General features: G+C 37.1%; 1 protein-coding gene and 1 long non-coding RNA gene across 4 annotated transcripts in view; one reads left to right on the top strand and one right to left on the bottom strand.

Moving 5' to 3' along the window:
• LOC135362629 (uncharacterized) overlaps nt 1-9,403 on the top strand; it is a 46,435-nt gene extending 37,032 nt beyond the window's left edge. The window contains exon 4 of the long non-coding RNA XR_010407532.1: nt 8,852-9,403. This is a non-coding gene — a long non-coding RNA (uncharacterized LOC135362629). The remainder of the gene's footprint in view (nt 1-8,851) is intronic.
• Nucleotides 1-19,642, bottom strand: part of MUSK (muscle associated receptor tyrosine kinase) — a 91,044-nt gene that overhangs the window by 12,281 nt on the left and 59,121 nt on the right. For 2 of the 3 annotated variants that reach the window (XM_064578931.1, XM_054509343.2), the window contains 3 exons: nt 14,483-14,489; nt 6,892-7,155; nt 2,171-2,346 (listed from right to left, as the gene is read on the bottom strand). In XM_064578931.1, the coding sequence (XP_064435001.1) occupies nt 2,171-2,346; nt 6,892-7,155; nt 14,483-14,489 (447 nt within the window). Of the gene's footprint in view, nt 1-1,479; nt 1,504-2,170; nt 2,347-6,891; nt 7,156-14,482; nt 14,490-19,642 lie in introns of all 3 variants that reach the window. The other variant, XM_054509342.2, reaches the window with a different exon arrangement.

The following is a 19,642-nucleotide window of genomic DNA, read 5'->3' as shown; positions in this document are numbered from 1 at the left end:
AAAGTCAACTGGTGATATCCTTTAGAGTTTACTCAGAAATCAAGTAACTCTTCAAGAAATATTTGAGGGCTTTATACACACCACAAAATATGGGATACTCTACCTAATCAGGATGCCTTCTTTGCTTAACTATCAACCTACCTGAAAGGCCCAAGCCAATTTCTTCAATAATAATTGCATTTAGCCAGGAAGCACACTCAGACATTCCCTGTTACGTGGTCAAGTGAAATGATCTGTTGATGACATTTGCTGTTCATTTTCTTACATGTACCAAAGATTTCATAAAACTAGGTTTTTAAGAGTAGGAAATTGGCTTACTGTAACTAATTTATGCTGTTCACAATTTTTTAGAATAAGTATATGAGGCAAAAATATGGATTTTGTGTGTGTGTGTGTTCCTGTCTAGTCTAGGACTGAAGGTCAGCACCTTCCACAGAGTAGAATGAATGCCTGAATGGATGAATGAGTAAACAATCAAAGGATAACAAAGACCACAGTCACCAGTTGAAAGTCCAATCAAACTAAACTTTAGCTGCTTATATAACAAAGAATTGAAGCATTTCTTTTTCATTCCTTCAGTTTGGAAATAACAATTTGACAGGCTTCCAGAATAATAGATTTTTAGGGTTTCCATACTGCTCTTGTTTATTAACACTGAGCCATTCAAGTGGGACCAGTAGCATTTTTTCTTTTAATACTTTAAGTCTTAGTCCTTGAAGGAAGCTGGTAAAATCAAGGCCTGGCTCTTAGCCAGGTGCAGAGGCAATTAGGCCCTGAAGATAGATCACAGGAAATGATTACGATTTAAGCCTTAGAACACTCAAACCAGAGGAAGTTAATTAAAATGAAAACTTTTCTAATTTCATTCTGAAGATTTCTGCATTCTGGTAGGTTAAAGCATCATCGGATACAACTTTGTGTCTAGGACATCTCTTTCCAAGCAACCTTCTTGAATTCTTTCCTAGGGATTTTGAGGCACGCAGTTTTAAAACTGTTTTGATTTGACCCTGTAAACTTTATACTGGTAATTAGCTGTCTTAAAAAAACACCTATCTTCCAAAAGAAAGATCTGTTGTCACAAATGAGGATCATGAATTGGCTCAATGAAGAAATAAATATTTGTTTTCATCTGTAAATAATTAGATGATATAAAAATCAAAAATGCAAAATCAAAAGGTGACATTTTCAGTTTGGCTTATTTTGTAGCCATAGAAAGGATCAAGCAAATTATAACCTCGGGGTAGGGGATATTATTTGTATCATTCAGTAAATACGGTGCTCTTCATCGCCTAATTGGGAGCTGTAAGCTGAGGTTTCTGATGATCTTCCTTCATGTTTTACACCAGTAAGCATAGAAAAAAATCTTTGAGAGGGGCTGTACATTCTGTTCTGGACATCATGAAGTATGAGTGTAAATACGCATGCATGAATCCGATTACATACACATAAGGGTTCAAGGGCACAAATAAAATTACTTACTTGTTAAGTTTTCCTTTTTATAATCTGAGGGGGAAAGGATAAAAATTTGTTTTTAATGAGCATCCAGATACCTCACATATTCCGTGAGAGAGTGCTAAGAAATGCGAGTTCTCTTTTAGTTTTTCAGTATACAACTGGAAAACATTCTTTGCATTCAAATAAGAAAGGATTGTGTCATTGAAATTAAACCAGCTGTTAGGGCTAACAACATAGTTCCTTCCAAATGAAGTTCATTAAACAGCATGCAGAGATTCAGCTTTGTTTTGTGAGATCAGCATTTTCAACCATGTGGCTTATTTTTGCATGCTTAGAAATCTGCTTTGTTGGCTAAGAAGGGGGACTTTATTCTTTTATTCCACTCATCTGACATAATATGAGGTTTCTTAGCCATTTCTCTGCACATTCCAAAAAATGTTACAAGCTCTCATAAGATCCCCTTACAAAATAAGATCTTAAGCAGCAGTTAAAAGTGCTCCTTAATTTCTTTTTGAACAAATGAAATTAAACCCTAATGCTAACTTGGGCAATTAGGATAAATAGTAGGATTCTGTGATTAGATATCTAAAAAGGGCAGAACTCAAAAAATACATTAGAAATGCCTAGAAATATTGGGAGATTTAAGTTCACAACTTAGTTTCTTTAAAATAGTAAATTTGTCTTAACCTCTAAAGTCTTGAGAGAACTCTGTTACCTAAATATGGCAGTCTGGTGCAGGCCATGGGGTCCCAGTGCATGCTGGGGAGCTTGTTGCAATCTGGCACAGAGAGCAGGTGCATCCCAGATTTGTAGAGTCCTCTGTGAGTCTTTTCTTCCATTGCCAGCCACTCTTTTGCACAGAAGAGCTCCTTTACTGCCAGGCAATATTCTCTAGAATATTTTATGGAGAACAAAACTCGATGAATCATAGCATATTAAGGCCAAATTTGTGGCAGAGCCTAGATTCTGTATTTTCAAAACATCACCATTAGTACATTGTCTGTTCTTGCAAAAGTGTTTTTGGAAGGATCCTTTTATTGTAAATAATGTGAGACTTTATGAAAGATAGCATATTATCCCTGAGATGAAATGCTATCTTGTTTTGTTTTGAAAGCATAGTTAATGCTCCTGGGGGAAAAGAATTTTGAAGTTCAAGAGGTAACAGTTTAGGAATCCCTAATATGCATTCTCTCAAATTCATATTAAAATAACTACAAAGGGACAGAAACAGGTACATAGAGTTTAAAAAACACATAATTAAAGTCATAGATCATTGTTGATCAGTTTCTAGCCTGAGAGATTTTTCTATAATCTCAAGGCTAATGGGTGGGGACTGAAGGGTACAGTTGACACCTCTTCATACTTCATCCACCAAAACAGAAGAGCACCACCTTCCTGGCAGGTTATAGGAAGGTATATGGATCCTTACCCACCTTGCCTTGGGGAGAAGCTGCCTCCTATCCCATTGCTGTGTGTGCTTCCATCTGAGAAAGCCAGAGTAATTTAGTCTATTTAAATATGAAATGTTATGTTCATCCATGTGTTTTATTACCAGTGAAGAGGCTGAAGAAAGACTAGTTGGACTAATCAGAATTTTGTGCATGAATATTTGTTTAAGCTTATCCTATAGAAAATAAGATAGACTTTATAGGAAAAAACTGGTTAACTCCAAATTAAAATATTTGGGATTAAAAATAAAAGGAAATTAAAGATTATTAAAGAAATTGGAGATAATAGCAATGTTGCTCATTTAGTATCTAAAGGATTCAGAGAGGAGGAAATTGTGTATGTATATGTGTATGTGTGTATGCATATGCATTGTGACATATATATGTCACAGTGGTATCTTTTTAAAAATACTCATGCCTACACTGCCACTTTTCTGGGCAACCACCTGTCAGTATGGGCCAACTGAACATGTGTGGAATGAAAGGGTCATGCATATGACTGTGATAGGATACAGTGTGGTCATAAGAACAACAATAGGATTTAGAATTCTTGATGTATCTGTAATGGAAGGGAGAGCAGTGGGGCTTTCAAGGATTCTGAGAACTTGAAGAACCAGAGGAACATTGCTTAGCTTGCTTCTTACATCTGGGTCCCACCCTTGGGTCACACAAAGGCAATTTTCTACATTCAGACAGCACTGTTAAACTGTGCAAAAATAATATGGGGCAGGTGAAAAAAATTCTGTAGCCCACATTATGTGGAGGAAGTAAATACCCTGGAAAGTTATTTTTTTACTCTAAGCAGAAGCACATATGAGAAAAATTTTTGTTTGTTTTGCTTTGTTTTCATTGACATGTATTAAAGATGACTGCTATAGAAGAGTTTTTCACAGGGAAAAAAATCAGGATGAAATGGAAAATAAACTGAAAACTAAGTTAACTTGAACATAGTAGCAACTGAAGAAAATAAAGACCACAAAGAAGTGAAAGGGACACCAAAGGACTTAAAATTGTCATTAAAAACCATAAAGAAGTGGCACTGCAAGACATTGGACAAATCACAGGAAAACTTGACAAGTCTGAACTGAATGCACACAGAAAGAAGGAAGGGTGAAAATGTTGTGTGAGGAGACAGCTGAGGGGGAAGAGCTGGCAAGAAATCCAGAGTATAGATAATGTTTCCCAATAAGAAAACTAGAGTACATAAAAAAAAATGAAAATACTCAAAGATATACTAAAAGAAAACACTCTTAGGACAAAAAGGATGTAAACCTGATAATTAAGGCACATTATCCATTATTTTTATATTACTGGTAGGAAAGAAAATAATGAAAAGAGGATTACTCCCAGGTGAATTTTATTAATATTTTGAATCTCAAAGATGAAAAAATAATCCTCCTACCATTTGGCAAGAAAAAAAATATTCCCTCCAAAAGAACAAAATTATATGTTCTTCATTACAACACAGCCAAAAAACAATTAGTGTATAAGATTTTCAGGAAAATTAAATGTAACACAAGACTTAGTCAGAAACACACACATACACACATAAGATTATGGTAAAAAGTTTTTTACATGTAATCTAAAAAACACCTACTCCAGCTGAACAAGAGATGAATAAAAATTGAGAATTTAAGAAAAAGAAAGATTTTCTGATATGAATGACAGTTAGCATCAGGGATAAGTAACAGAGATCTACACCAGGTAGTTGTATATAGGATTATGTAATCAAATGTAAAAGCTAAAAATAATGGTCTAAAATTTGATCATTGGCAAATAAAACACAGTTGAATAATACTAACCTGTTTTACAATTCCAGATAACATTTCAAAGATCAAGTGTAGAGTATTCAGTAAAATTATGTTTAACTTAATTAGGCCTACCCTCAACACCCTATTTTTTTTTTTTTAAAGATTTTATTTATTTATTCATGAGAGAGAGAGAGAGAGAGAGAGAAGCAGAGGGAGAAGCAGGCTCCCAAGGAGCAGGAAGGCTGATGCGGGACTCGATCCCAGGACCCTGGGATCATGACCTGAGCCGAAGGCAGACGCTTAACAATCTGAGCCACCCAGGTGCCCCTCAACACCCTATTTTTAAAATCACAACTATATCCTCCATCCTTGGCACTCTTCATCTCCCTTAACCTCCTGCTCATTTTTTTCTTCTCTTGCTCATGGTCTTCGCCTGCTAGAATGTAAGCCCCACAAACAAATGCTCTAGAATAGGGCTTAGAGACAGAAGCTCAATAAATATTTGTCAAATAAAAGAAATTCCTTGTCATTCATGGAAAGTTGCACAAATTATTTAATTACTATTTATGATTAGAAGACCATGAGTATATATGGAATTTAAGAAACAAAACAGATGAACATACTGGCGGGGGTGAAAATAAAGAGAGAAACCATAAGAGACTCTTAAAGATAGAGAACAAATTCAGGGTTGATAGAGGGGGTTAGGGGGAGGATGGGCTAGATGCGTGATGGGGATTAAGGAGGGCACTTGTTATGATGAGCCCTGAGTGTTACATGTAAATGATGAATCACTGAATTCTACTCCTGAAACCAAAAAGAAAGAGAAAAAGAGAAGAAAACCATGAGTAATAGAGTGCTTTTAAAAATCTCACAAATAACTAGAAATAACTAGAAACACAAAACGGTTGAAGACCTTTGAGCAACTTGGAAGGCAAACAGAAGGTATAAGGAAAAAAATTTTTTTAAGTATACTACAATTGACTTAAAGATTTAGGAGATGATTAACTATGCCATCCTAATAAATTTGAAGTCTCATTGAAAGGGATTTTTTTAATCTTAAAAAAAAAACAAAAAAAGTAAATTATTCTTAATCTTAAAAAGAACATCTGTGGCTCTTGCATGTAAACTGGCCTAGGACATACATGTTGGAAAGTTACTCATAAATTTATTTTGTGCTAGCAAAAAAAGATACAATTCAATTTTAATTCTGATTGTTCCTCAAGAGATACTTAGCTGTCATGTCTGATGAAAATATAACCTTCTTGGGTGAAGAAATAAGTTATATTCCTCTTAACAATTTCTCCAAACCCTCAAAATTTGCAGTGAGTTGAGGAATGGAGCATTCTATTTTAATGACCTCATGGCCCTATGATTATGTCAATATTTCAGTATTTTCTAGTTTTATCAAAACAGAGGTGGAAATGTGTTGATAGTTTTCATGTGTTTTCTTCAGAAGAAAACAGTATCTGTCCAGTTTCTAACATATACCATGAGGACAGTTTATCCTTTAATCCTCTCTGTTTTGCAGATGAGGAAACTGAAGGTTAGCCAAGATTACACGTATCTAGCAAGCGGTACAAACAGTGTTTCACCTTTGTTCTGCTTGGCTCAAAAGCCAGTTTGAGTCCTGTCTTTCCTACGTAAGAAGTAAATAAAGGGAAGATAATTCTATCAAACATGGATTTATGAATTTCCATGTTTAAAGAGTACGGGGGTTTTAAAAGAAATAACTATTTATTACCCCCCCCCCCACCATGAGAAAGACTGTTAGTATTTAAATTAGAACATTGGGTGGAATGTATTTTAAAATAATATACATATTACAGAAAGTAGTATTCTGAAATGCTCACCAAGATCTCATATTCATTGGCCAATAGTGCTGAAACATTGGAAATGGACCTTTTTTCTTCTCTATTGTAGCTTACTAATGAGGTCCACGTTTGTGCTTTTTTTTTTATTTCATAGAAAGCTGGAATATTTATGAATATGATAGTGTGAACAGTAACAAGTAGAATAGAGTATTATACCTCTTATGACATTTTCTAGGAGCTCAGAGCCCTTGTATTATAGGATGTCATCAGTGATTTACATGGTAGGAATTCTGTCCAATTAATTACTTTCTATTTTGGACAAAAGCCACCTTTTGCGTTTATCATAGCACATGACAGCTTCTTTTGAAATCTCTTCCTGTTTGCATCCAGCAGAATTTTCCCACTTCTTTCTTTTTTTTATTGTACCTGCAAATGGGTGTAGGAATAGGCACTAGCCCAGGGTTGCAGCCTTGGAAGATGTAGTTACACAGCAAAGCCTCAGCAGCTGGCCGGCAAAATGGGCTCACTGCTTTCAGTTCATTCCAGGCGGTATGAACCAGTAGTTCTTGGGCCTCCTCAGGGTCTGCATGGGAGTTGTTGAAGAAAACAAGAGCGTCTTTGGCCAGGACAGCATTACACACCTCCCCTCTGTACTGGGCGCAGTAGCCTTTGTTATCTTTCTGTAGTTTACTGAAAGAAGAAATGAACAATGTTCTCCATCACATGCTATGTCTTAGCATTCAGTCTGGGTTGGTTTTTGTTTTTTTTTTTAATTTTTTATTTCCACCTCTGCATCACAGCAATAGGAGAAGATTGTACTAGCAATTTGGCTGAAATGTTCTGTCTGAATACTGTCTCCCTTCCCAGCTATAATTCGATCACCTCCAGCTACTCCAGAGGGTTATTATGAGGATCATATGTGATAGTGGATGTGGAAAGCTTTGGGAACTATCAAGGACTGAATAGATTTGGGTAGTTTTACTATTTTACATTATAAATAGAATTTAACTACTCTTGGTTAAGGCACTTCATATGCTTCTTACAAATGGAGCTGATTTCAACAAGTAAAGTGCACCTAAAAAACATATACATCGTGACAATTAACAAATGATTGAACATAACAATTGTGGTGACCCAGCTTTTTGAGCATAGTTTATTTATGTGTTATGATAGTTAAGTCCCTGAATTTTATAGAACACATACATCTTTGTGACACCTCCTGTACCCAAATTCTCTCACTCACACACCTTCCCAGCATTTCATTAAAGACTAAAAGTCACTTAGGGAGGAGGAAGCTTGGGATCAGGCTCTCAAAGGAGCTAAGTAGATCTTCAGCTTTACTATTTTCTCATCACATGACTTGGGGAAAGTCATCTGGTCACTCAGAGCCCCAAGGGCCTAATCTGTTGAGTGATGTAAGCAATTATTCTGAACTCAGATCGTGTGTTAATGGGTAATACATGAGGAAAAGACCTAAATTGTATAGTGCTAGCACAAAAATAAGATTAAAAGCTTATCTGCTGTAACAACTGAAGAGAATGAGAGGGAGAATGAAAAATACTGCTGGTACTCTCTGCACATATCCACTGCCCCCTAACAGAATGCTGGGGATTATAGTAATAACTCCTATGCTCACCCGACAAATATTTATTGAGCACTTATTATGTGTATACACTGTGACGGTCTCAACATATTCTTATGCCTTCCATCAGATCTCTCTTGTTAACAATGACAAAAAAAGTTATATTCTTGGGGCGCCTGGGTGGCTCAGTTGGTTAAGCGTCTGCCTTCGGCTCAGGTCGTGATCCCAGGGTCCTGGGATCGAGTTCCGCATTGGGCTCCCTGCTCAGCGGGGAGCCTGCTTCTCCCTCTCCCACTCCCCCTGCTTGTGTTCCCTCTCTCGCTGTGTCTCTCTCTGTCAAATAAATAAATAAAATCTTTAAAAAAAAAAAAGAGTTGTATGCTCATTTAGATTTGTACAGTTGTTGGAATTTCACATTTCATTGTCTTTATATAAAGGATTTTAAGGTAAGAGAGTTAAATTGGAATTTGTGAGAAAATTTTAAATTGTTAAGAGAACCCATTTGAATCCGAACAATTGATACCTGAATTAGAAACCATGGCTGACTATAGTGTTCAAATCTTTTTTTTTTTTAAAGATTTTATTTATTTATAGTGTTCAAATCTATTAAATGGCATACAGCTTATGTACCTTATCAGGTAAAACAATGAACTTTCAAGAAATACCATACTTTGAAATTATGTTTCATAATATAGAATCTTCCTCTAATTCAGACTAGCCTTTTACTAATTAGCCAACATGAATTTTATTTTATTTTATTTTTACTCTTTTTAATTTTTAAAAAAGATTTTATTTCTTTGTCAGAGCCTGAGCAGAGGGAGAAGCAGGCTCCCCGCTGAGCAGGGACCCCAGTGTGGGACCCGATCCCAGGATCCTGGATCATGACCTGAGCCGAAGGCGGATGCTTAACTGACTGAGCCACCCAGGTGTCCCTCCAATACGAATTTTATTACATTACCTGTAGTTTGTAGTTTGTTTTAGAAATGAAGGCCTCAAATAAGAAAACACGAAGCTGTCATGAAAACTTGGGCCAGGTAAGGTTGAGCAAAAACCCAGAGAAATAGCTTATGCCCCAGCCTCTTAGGGAAATCTGGTCTGCGATAACACTAAGAAAGTTCAAGAAAGGCAAGGATGCTGTACTTTAAGAAACTGAAGAATAATACCTAATAACCAGAAGTACTTCAAACTGGTTGATTAAATGGTCTCACATATTAATATAATATCTTGGTATAAAGGGGGGATAGATAAAACCAGGTGGGATTCTTTTCATTTAACATAAAAACTGCATCGTGTAAAAGTTAAATATTTCCCCGAGTGCCTCTGGACTGAGAGTTATTCATCCAGGTTCTGCTGTCCTGTGTTAACCATTGACTGACTGTATTTTTCCATAAGTATTTTTTAAATTAAAAAACATTGATTTTTCCTTTAATAATACAAGCAAAAAAAAGAAAAACCCAGAAAAGGTACACAAAAGAAAAATTAGTAAAAATAGCTTCAAAAATAAGGATTATTGACAATTAATAATCAATCTATCTTTGTGTATGTCTGCTGCCTTTCTTAATAAATGCCCTAGAAAAATCTTTGGAACAACCTCTGTTGGCCTGATAGTACTGGGTCCTCATTTATTTAGTAGCTATATAATGTAAAAGAAGAAAGAAAAAAACAGGAAAAAGAATAGGTTTTGAATAGAAATGAGCTCTTGGTTTGTAATTTTGGTACTTCTTTCTGCCTTTGCATGCTGGGAAAAGACAAAATATAAAGTATATGGTTCTTATTAATTTTCTATGCCTCTGTGATGTTCCTAGGAGCATTAAAGACTTAGCCTTAGAAGTATATCTATGCTAAGATCAGCTCTACAAGGTAAAGGATATACAGGGCCAAGTACATATGTATTACATATACACACATATATAACATATATATATGCATACACATATACATATATAGAGACTGCCCAGTCACACTTTCAGAGTTTAAACAACTTCCTTTTCCTTTTCCTTTTCCTCTCCTCTTTTGCAGACTCATAAACCTCTAATTTTTCATAGTGATCAAATTTCAGAGGCAAGACATGGAGGCATATGGGGCCATCCTCATCCTCCTAACCCTATCACTTAAAAAATTTAAAAGAAGCTCACAGCAAAAACTGGGGGACAAGATGAATGCAAAGAACTGCCACTGGTGTCTTCTGCTATCTTTTGCAAGTAACTGTCCAACTGAAGTTGGGTTCCTCTGCTCACAGTTCTTGGAACTGGCAGTGGAGAAGTACCAGAAGCAGCTGGTCCTGCTGGTCCTTCGAACAGCAGGGCAGAGGTCACAGGGATCTGTTCACAGAACGCTGGTTATTTTGGAACGGTCTGCCGGACAAGCTCCAAAAATGCTAGTTCATATTGCACATGGAGCCAGTCCCTTTCTTGCCTCCTGACAAATGAAACCTGGCTGACCTTCCTTTCTGTAAAGTGTTTCTTTTTAGCAGCAACGGTGGATATATGATCTCAAGTCCCTCCTTAAAAGACAACTCTGCTTCGTCAAATTGAATATTTAAAGGATTCTCCCTACACTTTTTACTCTTACTTCTCTGTGCTTCAGCAGATATGAACCACATCCAGCAGAGCATTTTTCAATGTGATCTTGCAGTTTCTATGAGGGAGACCTCTATTCCCTTTGAACACATAGTACTTTGTCCAAGGGCATATCCAGACGACCAGCTGAGGCTGGTTTGGGTTAAAGCAACCCCACGCCTCCAGGGGAAACTCGCACAGCTTTTCCCACCCTCCTTAGGGGTGGTGCACCTGAGAACTCTACCTGTCCTCTGGCACAGTACTTACTCCTTCTCCACGGTTTCGCTTTCCCTGGTTTCAGTCGCCCTGGGTCAGCCACAGTCCAGAGGCAGAGGCTCCTCCTCCTGACACACCGTGGGAAGGTCACAGGTAGCCTCCCACTAGCCTCCCACTGTTAATGACACCTGCATCACTCACCTCACTTTGTCTCATCTCGCAAGCATATTCTCATCTTGCATCATCACAGGAGGGGTGAGTACAGTATGGTATTTTGAGAGGCCACATTCACAACTTTTATTACAGTATATTGTTAGACTAGTTCTATTGTTTTATTACAGTTAATCTCTTCCTATGCCTCATTTATAAATTAAACTTTATAATAGCTATGTATATACAGGAAAAAACCATAAGTGTCTGTAGAGTTCCGTACTATGCATGGTTTCAGGCATCCACTGGGGGTCTTGGAACGTATCACCCGTGGATAAGGGGGGACTACTGTACAGACAGGTCTTTCCTTATATAGCAACTGCCTACAGCCACTCTGCTTTCCCAGCAAGTGTGATGACGAGGTTCTACACTGCCAATCCCCAAAGCAAACTGGAATTGTTTTTATTCTTCCATGCCTACTGTCTTTGTGTACGGTTCATTCCCTAAGGCTGGGGTCAGCAAATACAGTCCACAAGTCAAGTTCCACCCTCTGCCTGTCGTTATACTGCCTGTGAGCTAAGAATGGTGTTTACATTTTTAAGTGGTTGAAAAAAATCAGAAGAAGTGAAAATTATATGAAATTCAAGCTTCGGTGTCCATAGTAATAATGCTTTAGTGGAACGGAGCCACGTTCAGCCATTTATGAATTGTCTGTGGCTGCTTTTGGGTGTAATAGCAGAGCTGAGCAGCTGCAGTGGAGCCTGTATATGAAAAGCCAAATATATTTAATATCTGGCCCTTTATAGAAAAAGGGTTTCCAACCCCTGCTCTCAGACATAGATTGTCATTTATCTGAAATGCCAAACCCAGTGTCCTCAAGGACATGGTTGCCTCTGAAAAACACCTCTTGTAGTTCTTCTGACTAAAATCAGTACCTAGTTTTTGTGTAAAATAAAGATGTAAAAAATGATGATGTAAAGAAGAAAACATTTTTAATTTTAAAAAATTTGAAAATTATATCAGCCAAATACATAAACACTGTATATATTGTATATATTTGTACATATATCAGTTATAATCAGTATATACATGAGTATAATACATACAAGGTTATATATACTATAGTGTATATACATACTATATAGTTATATATACAGTATATTTAGAATTATTCTGTCAATGTACTTTTGTATCCTGCATTTTTATTTAGCATGATTATAAGCATTATTAATAATATAATTAATGATAATTAATATAATTGAACATTTGTCTGTGCTATTATATTTTTCAAAAGCATGGTTTTTAATCACACCAATTTCCCTTATTGGTAGATATTGACATTGCTCATAAATTTCGTTAATAAATATGGTGTTGTTTTCAATTTTGTTGTTCATACACTTATTATTTCCTTAACATAGATTATTAAAACTGGATTTAGCCAATCAGTAGATACAATGATCCTAAGGCTCCTAATAAAAACTGCCAAATGCTATTTAAGAGAGGTTATAGCAGTTTCGTCTCTACCAGCGGTTTGAGAGTGCTTGTGTTATCACAAGTGAAAAACTGTGTGGGTTTTTTTTAGTTTACTGACTACTAATGGGTTTTTGATTTCTCATTTGCATTTACTTGCATTCGAGTGATCTGTTTCTGACCTTGAGTCCTTGGACTTTGTCCATGCTTCCATTATTACGTTGTGTGTGTATATGTGCACCTAGTAAAATGTAAATTACTTAGGGGCAGTGAATACATACAAGTTAAAACAACTTTTCTGCTGGGATGCCTGGGTGGCTCAGTCGGTTGAGTGGCTGCCTTCAGCTCGGGTCATGATCCCAGAGTCCTGGGATCGAGCCCCACATCGGGCTCCCTGCTCAGTGGAGAGCCTGCTTTTCCCTCTCCCTCTGCCTGCCTCTCTGCCTACTTGTGCTTTCTCTCTCTCTCTGTCAAATAAATAAATAAAATCTTAAAAAAAAACAAAACACAACTTTTCTGCTTTCCAATATAGTGCCAGAAATTTGCATTTACTTGCATTTGAGTGATCTGTTTCTGTCCTTGAGTCCTTGGACTTTGTCCATGCTTCCATTATTATGTTGTGTGTGTACATGTGCACCTAGTAAAATGTAAATTACTTGGGGGCAGTGAATACATACAAGTTAAAACAGCTTTTCTGCTTTCCAGTATAGTGCCAGAAATAGAGTGAGTGGTTTAAAAATGCATTGGAAGGACAGGAGTGCTGAATGGCATGTGAGGGAAAGATGGCATCTCTTTTCTTGGCGGCCTACATTTTAATTTAACTTTTACCACATTTAGGTTGTATATCTGTTCGGTAGATACTCAGTTTCACTGTAGAGTCCTTGAGGACAGGACTCTCTCTTGGAACTGTGATAAGTGGGGATGCCTGGGTGGCTCAGTCAGTTAAGCGTCTGCCTTCGGCTCAGGTCATGATCCCAGAGTCCTGGGATCCTGTCCCGCATCAAGCTCCCTGCTCAGCGGTAGTGTCCTTCTCCCTCTCCCCCTCCCCACTGCTTGTGCTCTCAATCTCTCACTCTCTCTCTCAAATAAATAAACTCTTAAAAAAAAAAAAAGAACTGTGGTAAGTGAATGAATGCATCAAAGCTGCATGAATTGGCACAATATTAAGAATTAACCAAATTTTCTTATGCAATGAATTACTTTATTCCATGGAATTAGACTCAGTGGTTGGAGTTCTAGGTCCCGCTCAGTTACTGTGCTATCTGGGTTAGTGCAGTAGTTATCAAATCTGAGTTTTTGAGTCTGTCTACCTGAGCTCAGATTGAGGTTTGATAGTTTGCAAGCTGTGTGGTCTGGGCAACTCCTAGTGCATCAGGTTCCTCATATTAAAAAATAGGGATGATAATAGGTCTTGCCCCATAAAGTCACTGAAATGTAAAAGTGAGAAAAATGGTGATCATAAATGTACCACAAACTTAGCTGCTATTGTCATTATTACTATTATTACCTAGTTAATCATTCTGAATCTCAGTTTCATTGCTTGTAAAATTAAGTAAAAACAGTTGTGACACTTCATAGGTTTTTTATGAAAGTCATTTTTACTGAAAATAAAATACTGTACATTGCAAAATGTTACATTACAATGTAACACTTTCTTATCTACAAGATAAAGTTATGAGGGAAAATTGGGTAGTCAGTTCTGGGTTCAATTTCCAAGCCTATCACTTACCCTTTGTGTAAGTCACTGGAACTCTCCATTTCAAAGAAAACTCTCTTAGTTTCTTTTCTGTACAATAGAGATAATAATAGTACCTCTTTCATATGGATGTCCTGAGGATAAATTTAAATAATGCAAGTAAAGCTCTTAGCACAGTAAGTATTCAATAGATGTGACCTATCTTCATTATCATCTTGTAAGAGTATGAAAAGGATTAGAAATTAGAAAGTTTTTGAAAGATTACAGTACTCAGCAAATAGCAATAAAGGGCAGGTCAAACAAAAACCACCACAACAAAGCATTGATGTCACAGTGCTATCTTACCTCCATTCTGTTAACAGGAGAGGAAGTTCCCACAGGAAATCACATTAAAGGGGAAAAGAAAAAAAAGTTAGTACATTTAAATCTTCAGATTTGCAAGAGATAGCTTTGATATCGCTACTTCTTAAGTTTCTGGAAAGTTCTCTCTGGTTAGGAGGCCAGACACTGCATTAACAGGCAGATTTGGAGGAGGTAAAGTTAAGAGAAAACTGAGAGTCTGCAGGAACTGTGTTCGTTTCAACCTGGGTCCATCACTGGCATCATCAGCCCAGGTAGTGTCAAAGCTCCAGATTCCCCTCCACTAGCCACCAAGGCACTTTGTAGCATGAAAACAAGCCTACAGATGAGAAACCAACCTATATAAAGCACCTACAGGACCCAAGCTACAAGACCATTCTGCCACTGTGCAGATAGAAAAGATGAAAGGAGGCATCGGGAGATTCTTCTAGAGAAAATGGTCTATAATTTGGAGGGGTAAAGGCAGGTTCTCATAGCAGCTGAGCAGAGAAACCTGTTGAAATACCCGGAGGCCAAGGTTATATATCTCAATTTAAGGTGTAAAAAGAGGGTTCAATACCATGAAGATGTGCCAATGCCAAAGAGAACCCAGCCATAGTATTTGGGAGGAGATAATAAGCTTAGATAGGCTTCTATTTCAAGGATGAGTAGGGAAAGAAAAATGAGACTCATTTAAGGGTGCCTGGATGTGTCCAGAATAGTAAGAGAATCAGAGGGCTTCCATGTGTTTCTGACAGAAATTCTTCCAGTTGCGTTTTCTTCTGGAGGGAGGGTGGGGAGCCAGGGAAGGGTCCAAGAACGTTGCAATTATAAACAAGTGCTTTGATCTCAAAACTAGATTTTTTTAAGATTCCAAAAATTGCCAACCGTCCTCGATACGTGTAGTATCTTTACAATTATCTGGAAAAGCCAGTAAAACTCTGGCTGTCTTCTAAAACACACAGTAACTTTAATATGGGAAAGCTGCCTGATTGTAAAAAAGAATGCTTCCCTCTTCGGCTTCACTGCAGAACAGTTGATAGCAATTTAGGGTGGCTACTGGCTGTTACTCATTTATTCTTTTCCCTTTCGTTTCAAACAAAAACAAACACCTTTAATCAATTTGAAACCAGATAAAGCCACCATGAAACAGCCAGGGACAGCGTCTGTTTTGTTGGTAAGAGCACTCTACCTGTCCCGGCTGAAGCACTGGGTGGTAAAGCTGGTCGTGTGCTTCTGATGCATCCCCACGTGTTCTCAGAACTGGAAAGAGCATGTCAGGGACGAGGGAGTGTGACTATCAGACATGAGAGAGACCGTGAAACAGGGCAGTACGTTCAATTAGCTATGTCGATTGTGAAAATAGAATTCAAACTTCTGGTTTTTTTTTTGTTGTTGTTTTTTGGTAGTAGTGTGAACTATCAATGCTTAAAATATGTGGTCCATTGGAGGGGTGGGGAACTCCAATACTACTACGTTAGATCCCTCTCTACGCCCATTTTTGGTTATGCTGCATATATTCATTTGAGTGTTAAATTTAGTGACCGGAAGCCCCAGATCCTGAGGTCAAAGAAGGAGCATTGTAGATGGTGGGAGTGTTGGTGGAATGACTGGCTTATGTTGGAGTATAGACTCATTCCTGTACTCTCCAACTGGATAAGAGTAGGTGGAACTCTGAACCTCAGTCTTCCAGGAAGGACCTATTAATGCCACTGAGAATGGGAAATGCAAACTTTTCCTCTGCTGCATCCCTTTGTCTTTTTTTTTTTTTTTTTGCTAGCTTTACTGAGATATAATTATAATGTTGTGTAAGTTTAAGGTATACACTTATATAATGCAAAATGATTACCGGCTTAGCATTAGCTAACACCTCCATCATGTCTCATAATTACCATTTCTTTTTTGTGGTGAGGACATTTAAGATCTATTCTCATAGCAACTTTCAAGTATATAATACAGTGTTATTAACTATAATTACCATATGGACAAAGATTCCCAGAACTTACTCATCTTATAACTGGAAGTTTGTGCCCTTTGACCAACATCTCTCCATTTCCTCCACCACGCAGCATGGGGTAACTACTGTCCTCTGTGTTTCTATGAGTTAGACTTTTTCAGATTCCACACATGAGTGATATCATACATATCTGTCTTTGTCTGATTTATTTCACTTACCATAATGGCCTCAAGTTTCATCCATGTCACAAATGGCCAGATTTCCTTCTTCATCATTGTTGAATAATATCACATTGTATGTATATATGTATATGAGATGCTGTAAGATATACAGTGAGGTATTTTGTATATATCACATCTTCTTTATCCATTTGTTTGTTGACAGAAACTTAGGTTGTTTCCATATCTTGTAACTAGTATCTACTGTTTTGATATATTGTGAATAATGCTGCAACAAACATGAGGGTGCAGATACCTCTTCAATATCCTATTTTCATCTCCTTTGGATAAATATCCTGAAGTGGAATTGCTGGATCATATAGCATTTCTATAAGGACTCCATACTGTTTTCCACAGTGGCTGAACCAATTTACATTCCCACCAACAGTGTGCAAGGGTTTCCTTTTCTCCACATCCTTGCCAACGTTTATTAACTCTTGTCTTTTTTTTTTTTTTGATAGTCATCCAGTTATAAGGTAATATCTCATTGTGGTTTTGATTTGCATTTCTCTGATGATTAGTGATGTTGAGCACCTTTTCATGTACCTGTTGGCCATCTGTATGTCTTCCTTAGAAAAAAAATGTCTGTTCAGATCTTCTCTTCATTTTTTTTTAAAATTGGATTGTCTTTTTGCTTTTGAGTTATATGAGCTCTTTATGTACTTTGGATATTAGCCCCTTCTCAGGTATGCAATTTGAGAATATTTTCTCCCATTTCATAGGAAGCCTTTGCATTTTGTGGATGGTTTCCTTTGCTGGGCAGTAGCTTTTTAGTTTGATGTAATCCCATTTGTTTATTTTTGGTTTTGTGGCTTGTGCTTTTGGTGTCATATCCAAAAAAATCACCAAGACTGATGTCAAACTCATTGCTTATGTTTTCTTCTAGGAGTTTTATGGTTTCAGGTCTTATGTTTAGGACTTTAATCAATTTTGAGTTGCTTTTTGTGTATGGTGGAAGATAGGAGGAGTCCAGTTCTATTCTTTTGTATGGTTATCCAGTTTTTCCAGGACCATTTATTGAAAAGACTGTTCTTTCCCCATTGTGTATTCTTGGCTCCTTTGCTGTAAATTAATTGACCATATACATGTGAGTTTATTTCTAGGCTCTTCATTCAGTTCCATTGGTCTATAGTTTGTTTTTTTGATAATTCTATACTATTTTGATTCCTATAGCTTTGTAATATAGTTTGAAGTTAGGAAGTGTGATGCCTCCAGCTTTATTCTTCATTCTCAGGATTGCTTTGGTTGTTCACAATCTTTTATGCTTCCATACGAATTTTAGAATTGTTTGTTCTATTTCTGTGAAAAATGCCATGGGAATATTAATAGGTATTGCACTGAATCTGTAGCTTGCTTTGAGTGATATGGGAATTTTAACAGTATTAGTTCTTATCCATGAAACAGGATATCTTTTCATTTATTTGTGTCTTCGATTTTTTTTCATAAAATCTTTTAGTTTTCAACATACAGATCTTTTACCTTCTCAGTGAAACTTATTCCTCAGTATCTTATTGTTTTTGATGCTATTATAAATGGGATGATTTTCTTTGTTTCTTAGATGTTTTGTTGTTAGTGTATAAAAACACAACTGATTTCTATATGTTGATTTTGTATGCTGCAACTTTACTGGATTTGTTGATTAGTTCTAGTGGTTTTTTTGTAGAGTCCCTAGGATCTTCTATATATAAGATCATATCATCTGCAAACAGACAATTTTACTTCTTCCTTTTCAGTTTGGATGCCTTTTATTTCTTTTTATTGCCCAATTGCTCGGGCTAGGACTTCCAGTACTATGTTGAAGAGTAGTGGTGAGAGTGGGCACCCTTGTCTTGTTACTGATCTTAAAGGAAAAGTTTTCAGCCTTTCACCATTGAGTATGATGTTGGCTGTGGGTTTGTCATATATGGCCTTTACTGTGTTGAGGAATGTTCTTTCTATACCCAGTTTGTTGAACTTTTTTTTTTTTAAGATTTTTTATTTATTTATCTGAGAGAGAGAATGGGAGACAGAGAGCATGAGAGGGGGAGGATCAGAGGGAGAAGCAGACTCCCTGCCGAGCAGGGAGCCCGATGCGGGACTCGATCCCGGGACTCCAGGATCATGACCTGAGCCGAAGGCAGTTGCTTAACCAACTGAGCCACCCAGGCGCCCCGAACATTTTTGTCATGAAAGGATATAGCATTTTTTCAAATGCTTTTTGGCATCTATTGAGATGATCATATGATTTTTATCTTTCATTCTATTGATGTGTTGTATCACCTTTATTTATTTGTGTATGTTGAACCATCCTTGCATCCCAGGGATCAATCCCACTTGATCATGATAAGTGCTCTTTTTAATATGATGTTGAATTTGGCTTGCTAATATTTTGTTGAGAATTTTTGCATCTGCATTCATCAGGGAAAGTGGTCTGTAGTTTTCTCTTCTTGTGATATCCTTATCTGGCTTTGGTATCAGGGTAATGCTGGCCTCATAAAATGAGTTTGGGAGTGTTCCCCCACTGTTCAATTTTTGGAAGAGTATGAGAAGAATTGGTGTTAATTCTTCTTTAAATGTTTGGTACAATTAGTACTGATGCCTATTTTGGTGGCATCTGGCTCTTCCAGAATTATGCTCATTACAGGGATCATGGGCTGTCTTGCTGGTCTCTGTCACAGAGCCTAGGGTTCTAATGACAAAGAGAAGGCACCTGGCCAAATACCCAGTATCCTGGTGATTTTAAATTGCAACTTGAACCTTTCAAGGTTGTGGCTGGAAGGAAATGCAACTTCCTGGTTCATAAGGAGAGGTTCCAAAATTTTCCTGACTCCTTTTGATGACTAACAGCAAATGTAAATGAGTCAGAAAGAAGTATATCACATTTCTCAAACAATGCATAAGGATTTGGGCATACACATGGAAGAGTTTTGGGAAAATGAAGGCTGATCTTTATTTTTTGTTTTCCTTCAAACACTAGAAATATCATTAGACCTAATCCTAAGCACTAGACCA

Source organism: Mirounga angustirostris, unplaced genomic scaffold (genome assembly GCF_029215605.1).
Source record: "Mirounga angustirostris isolate CCGP_5_RB_7025 unplaced genomic scaffold, mMirAng1.0.hap1 SCAF_15, whole genome shotgun sequence".
NCBI classification, from domain to species: domain Eukaryota; kingdom Metazoa; phylum Chordata; class Mammalia; order Carnivora; family Phocidae; genus Mirounga; species Mirounga angustirostris.
This window is presented reverse-complemented; position numbering and strand designations above follow the sequence as displayed.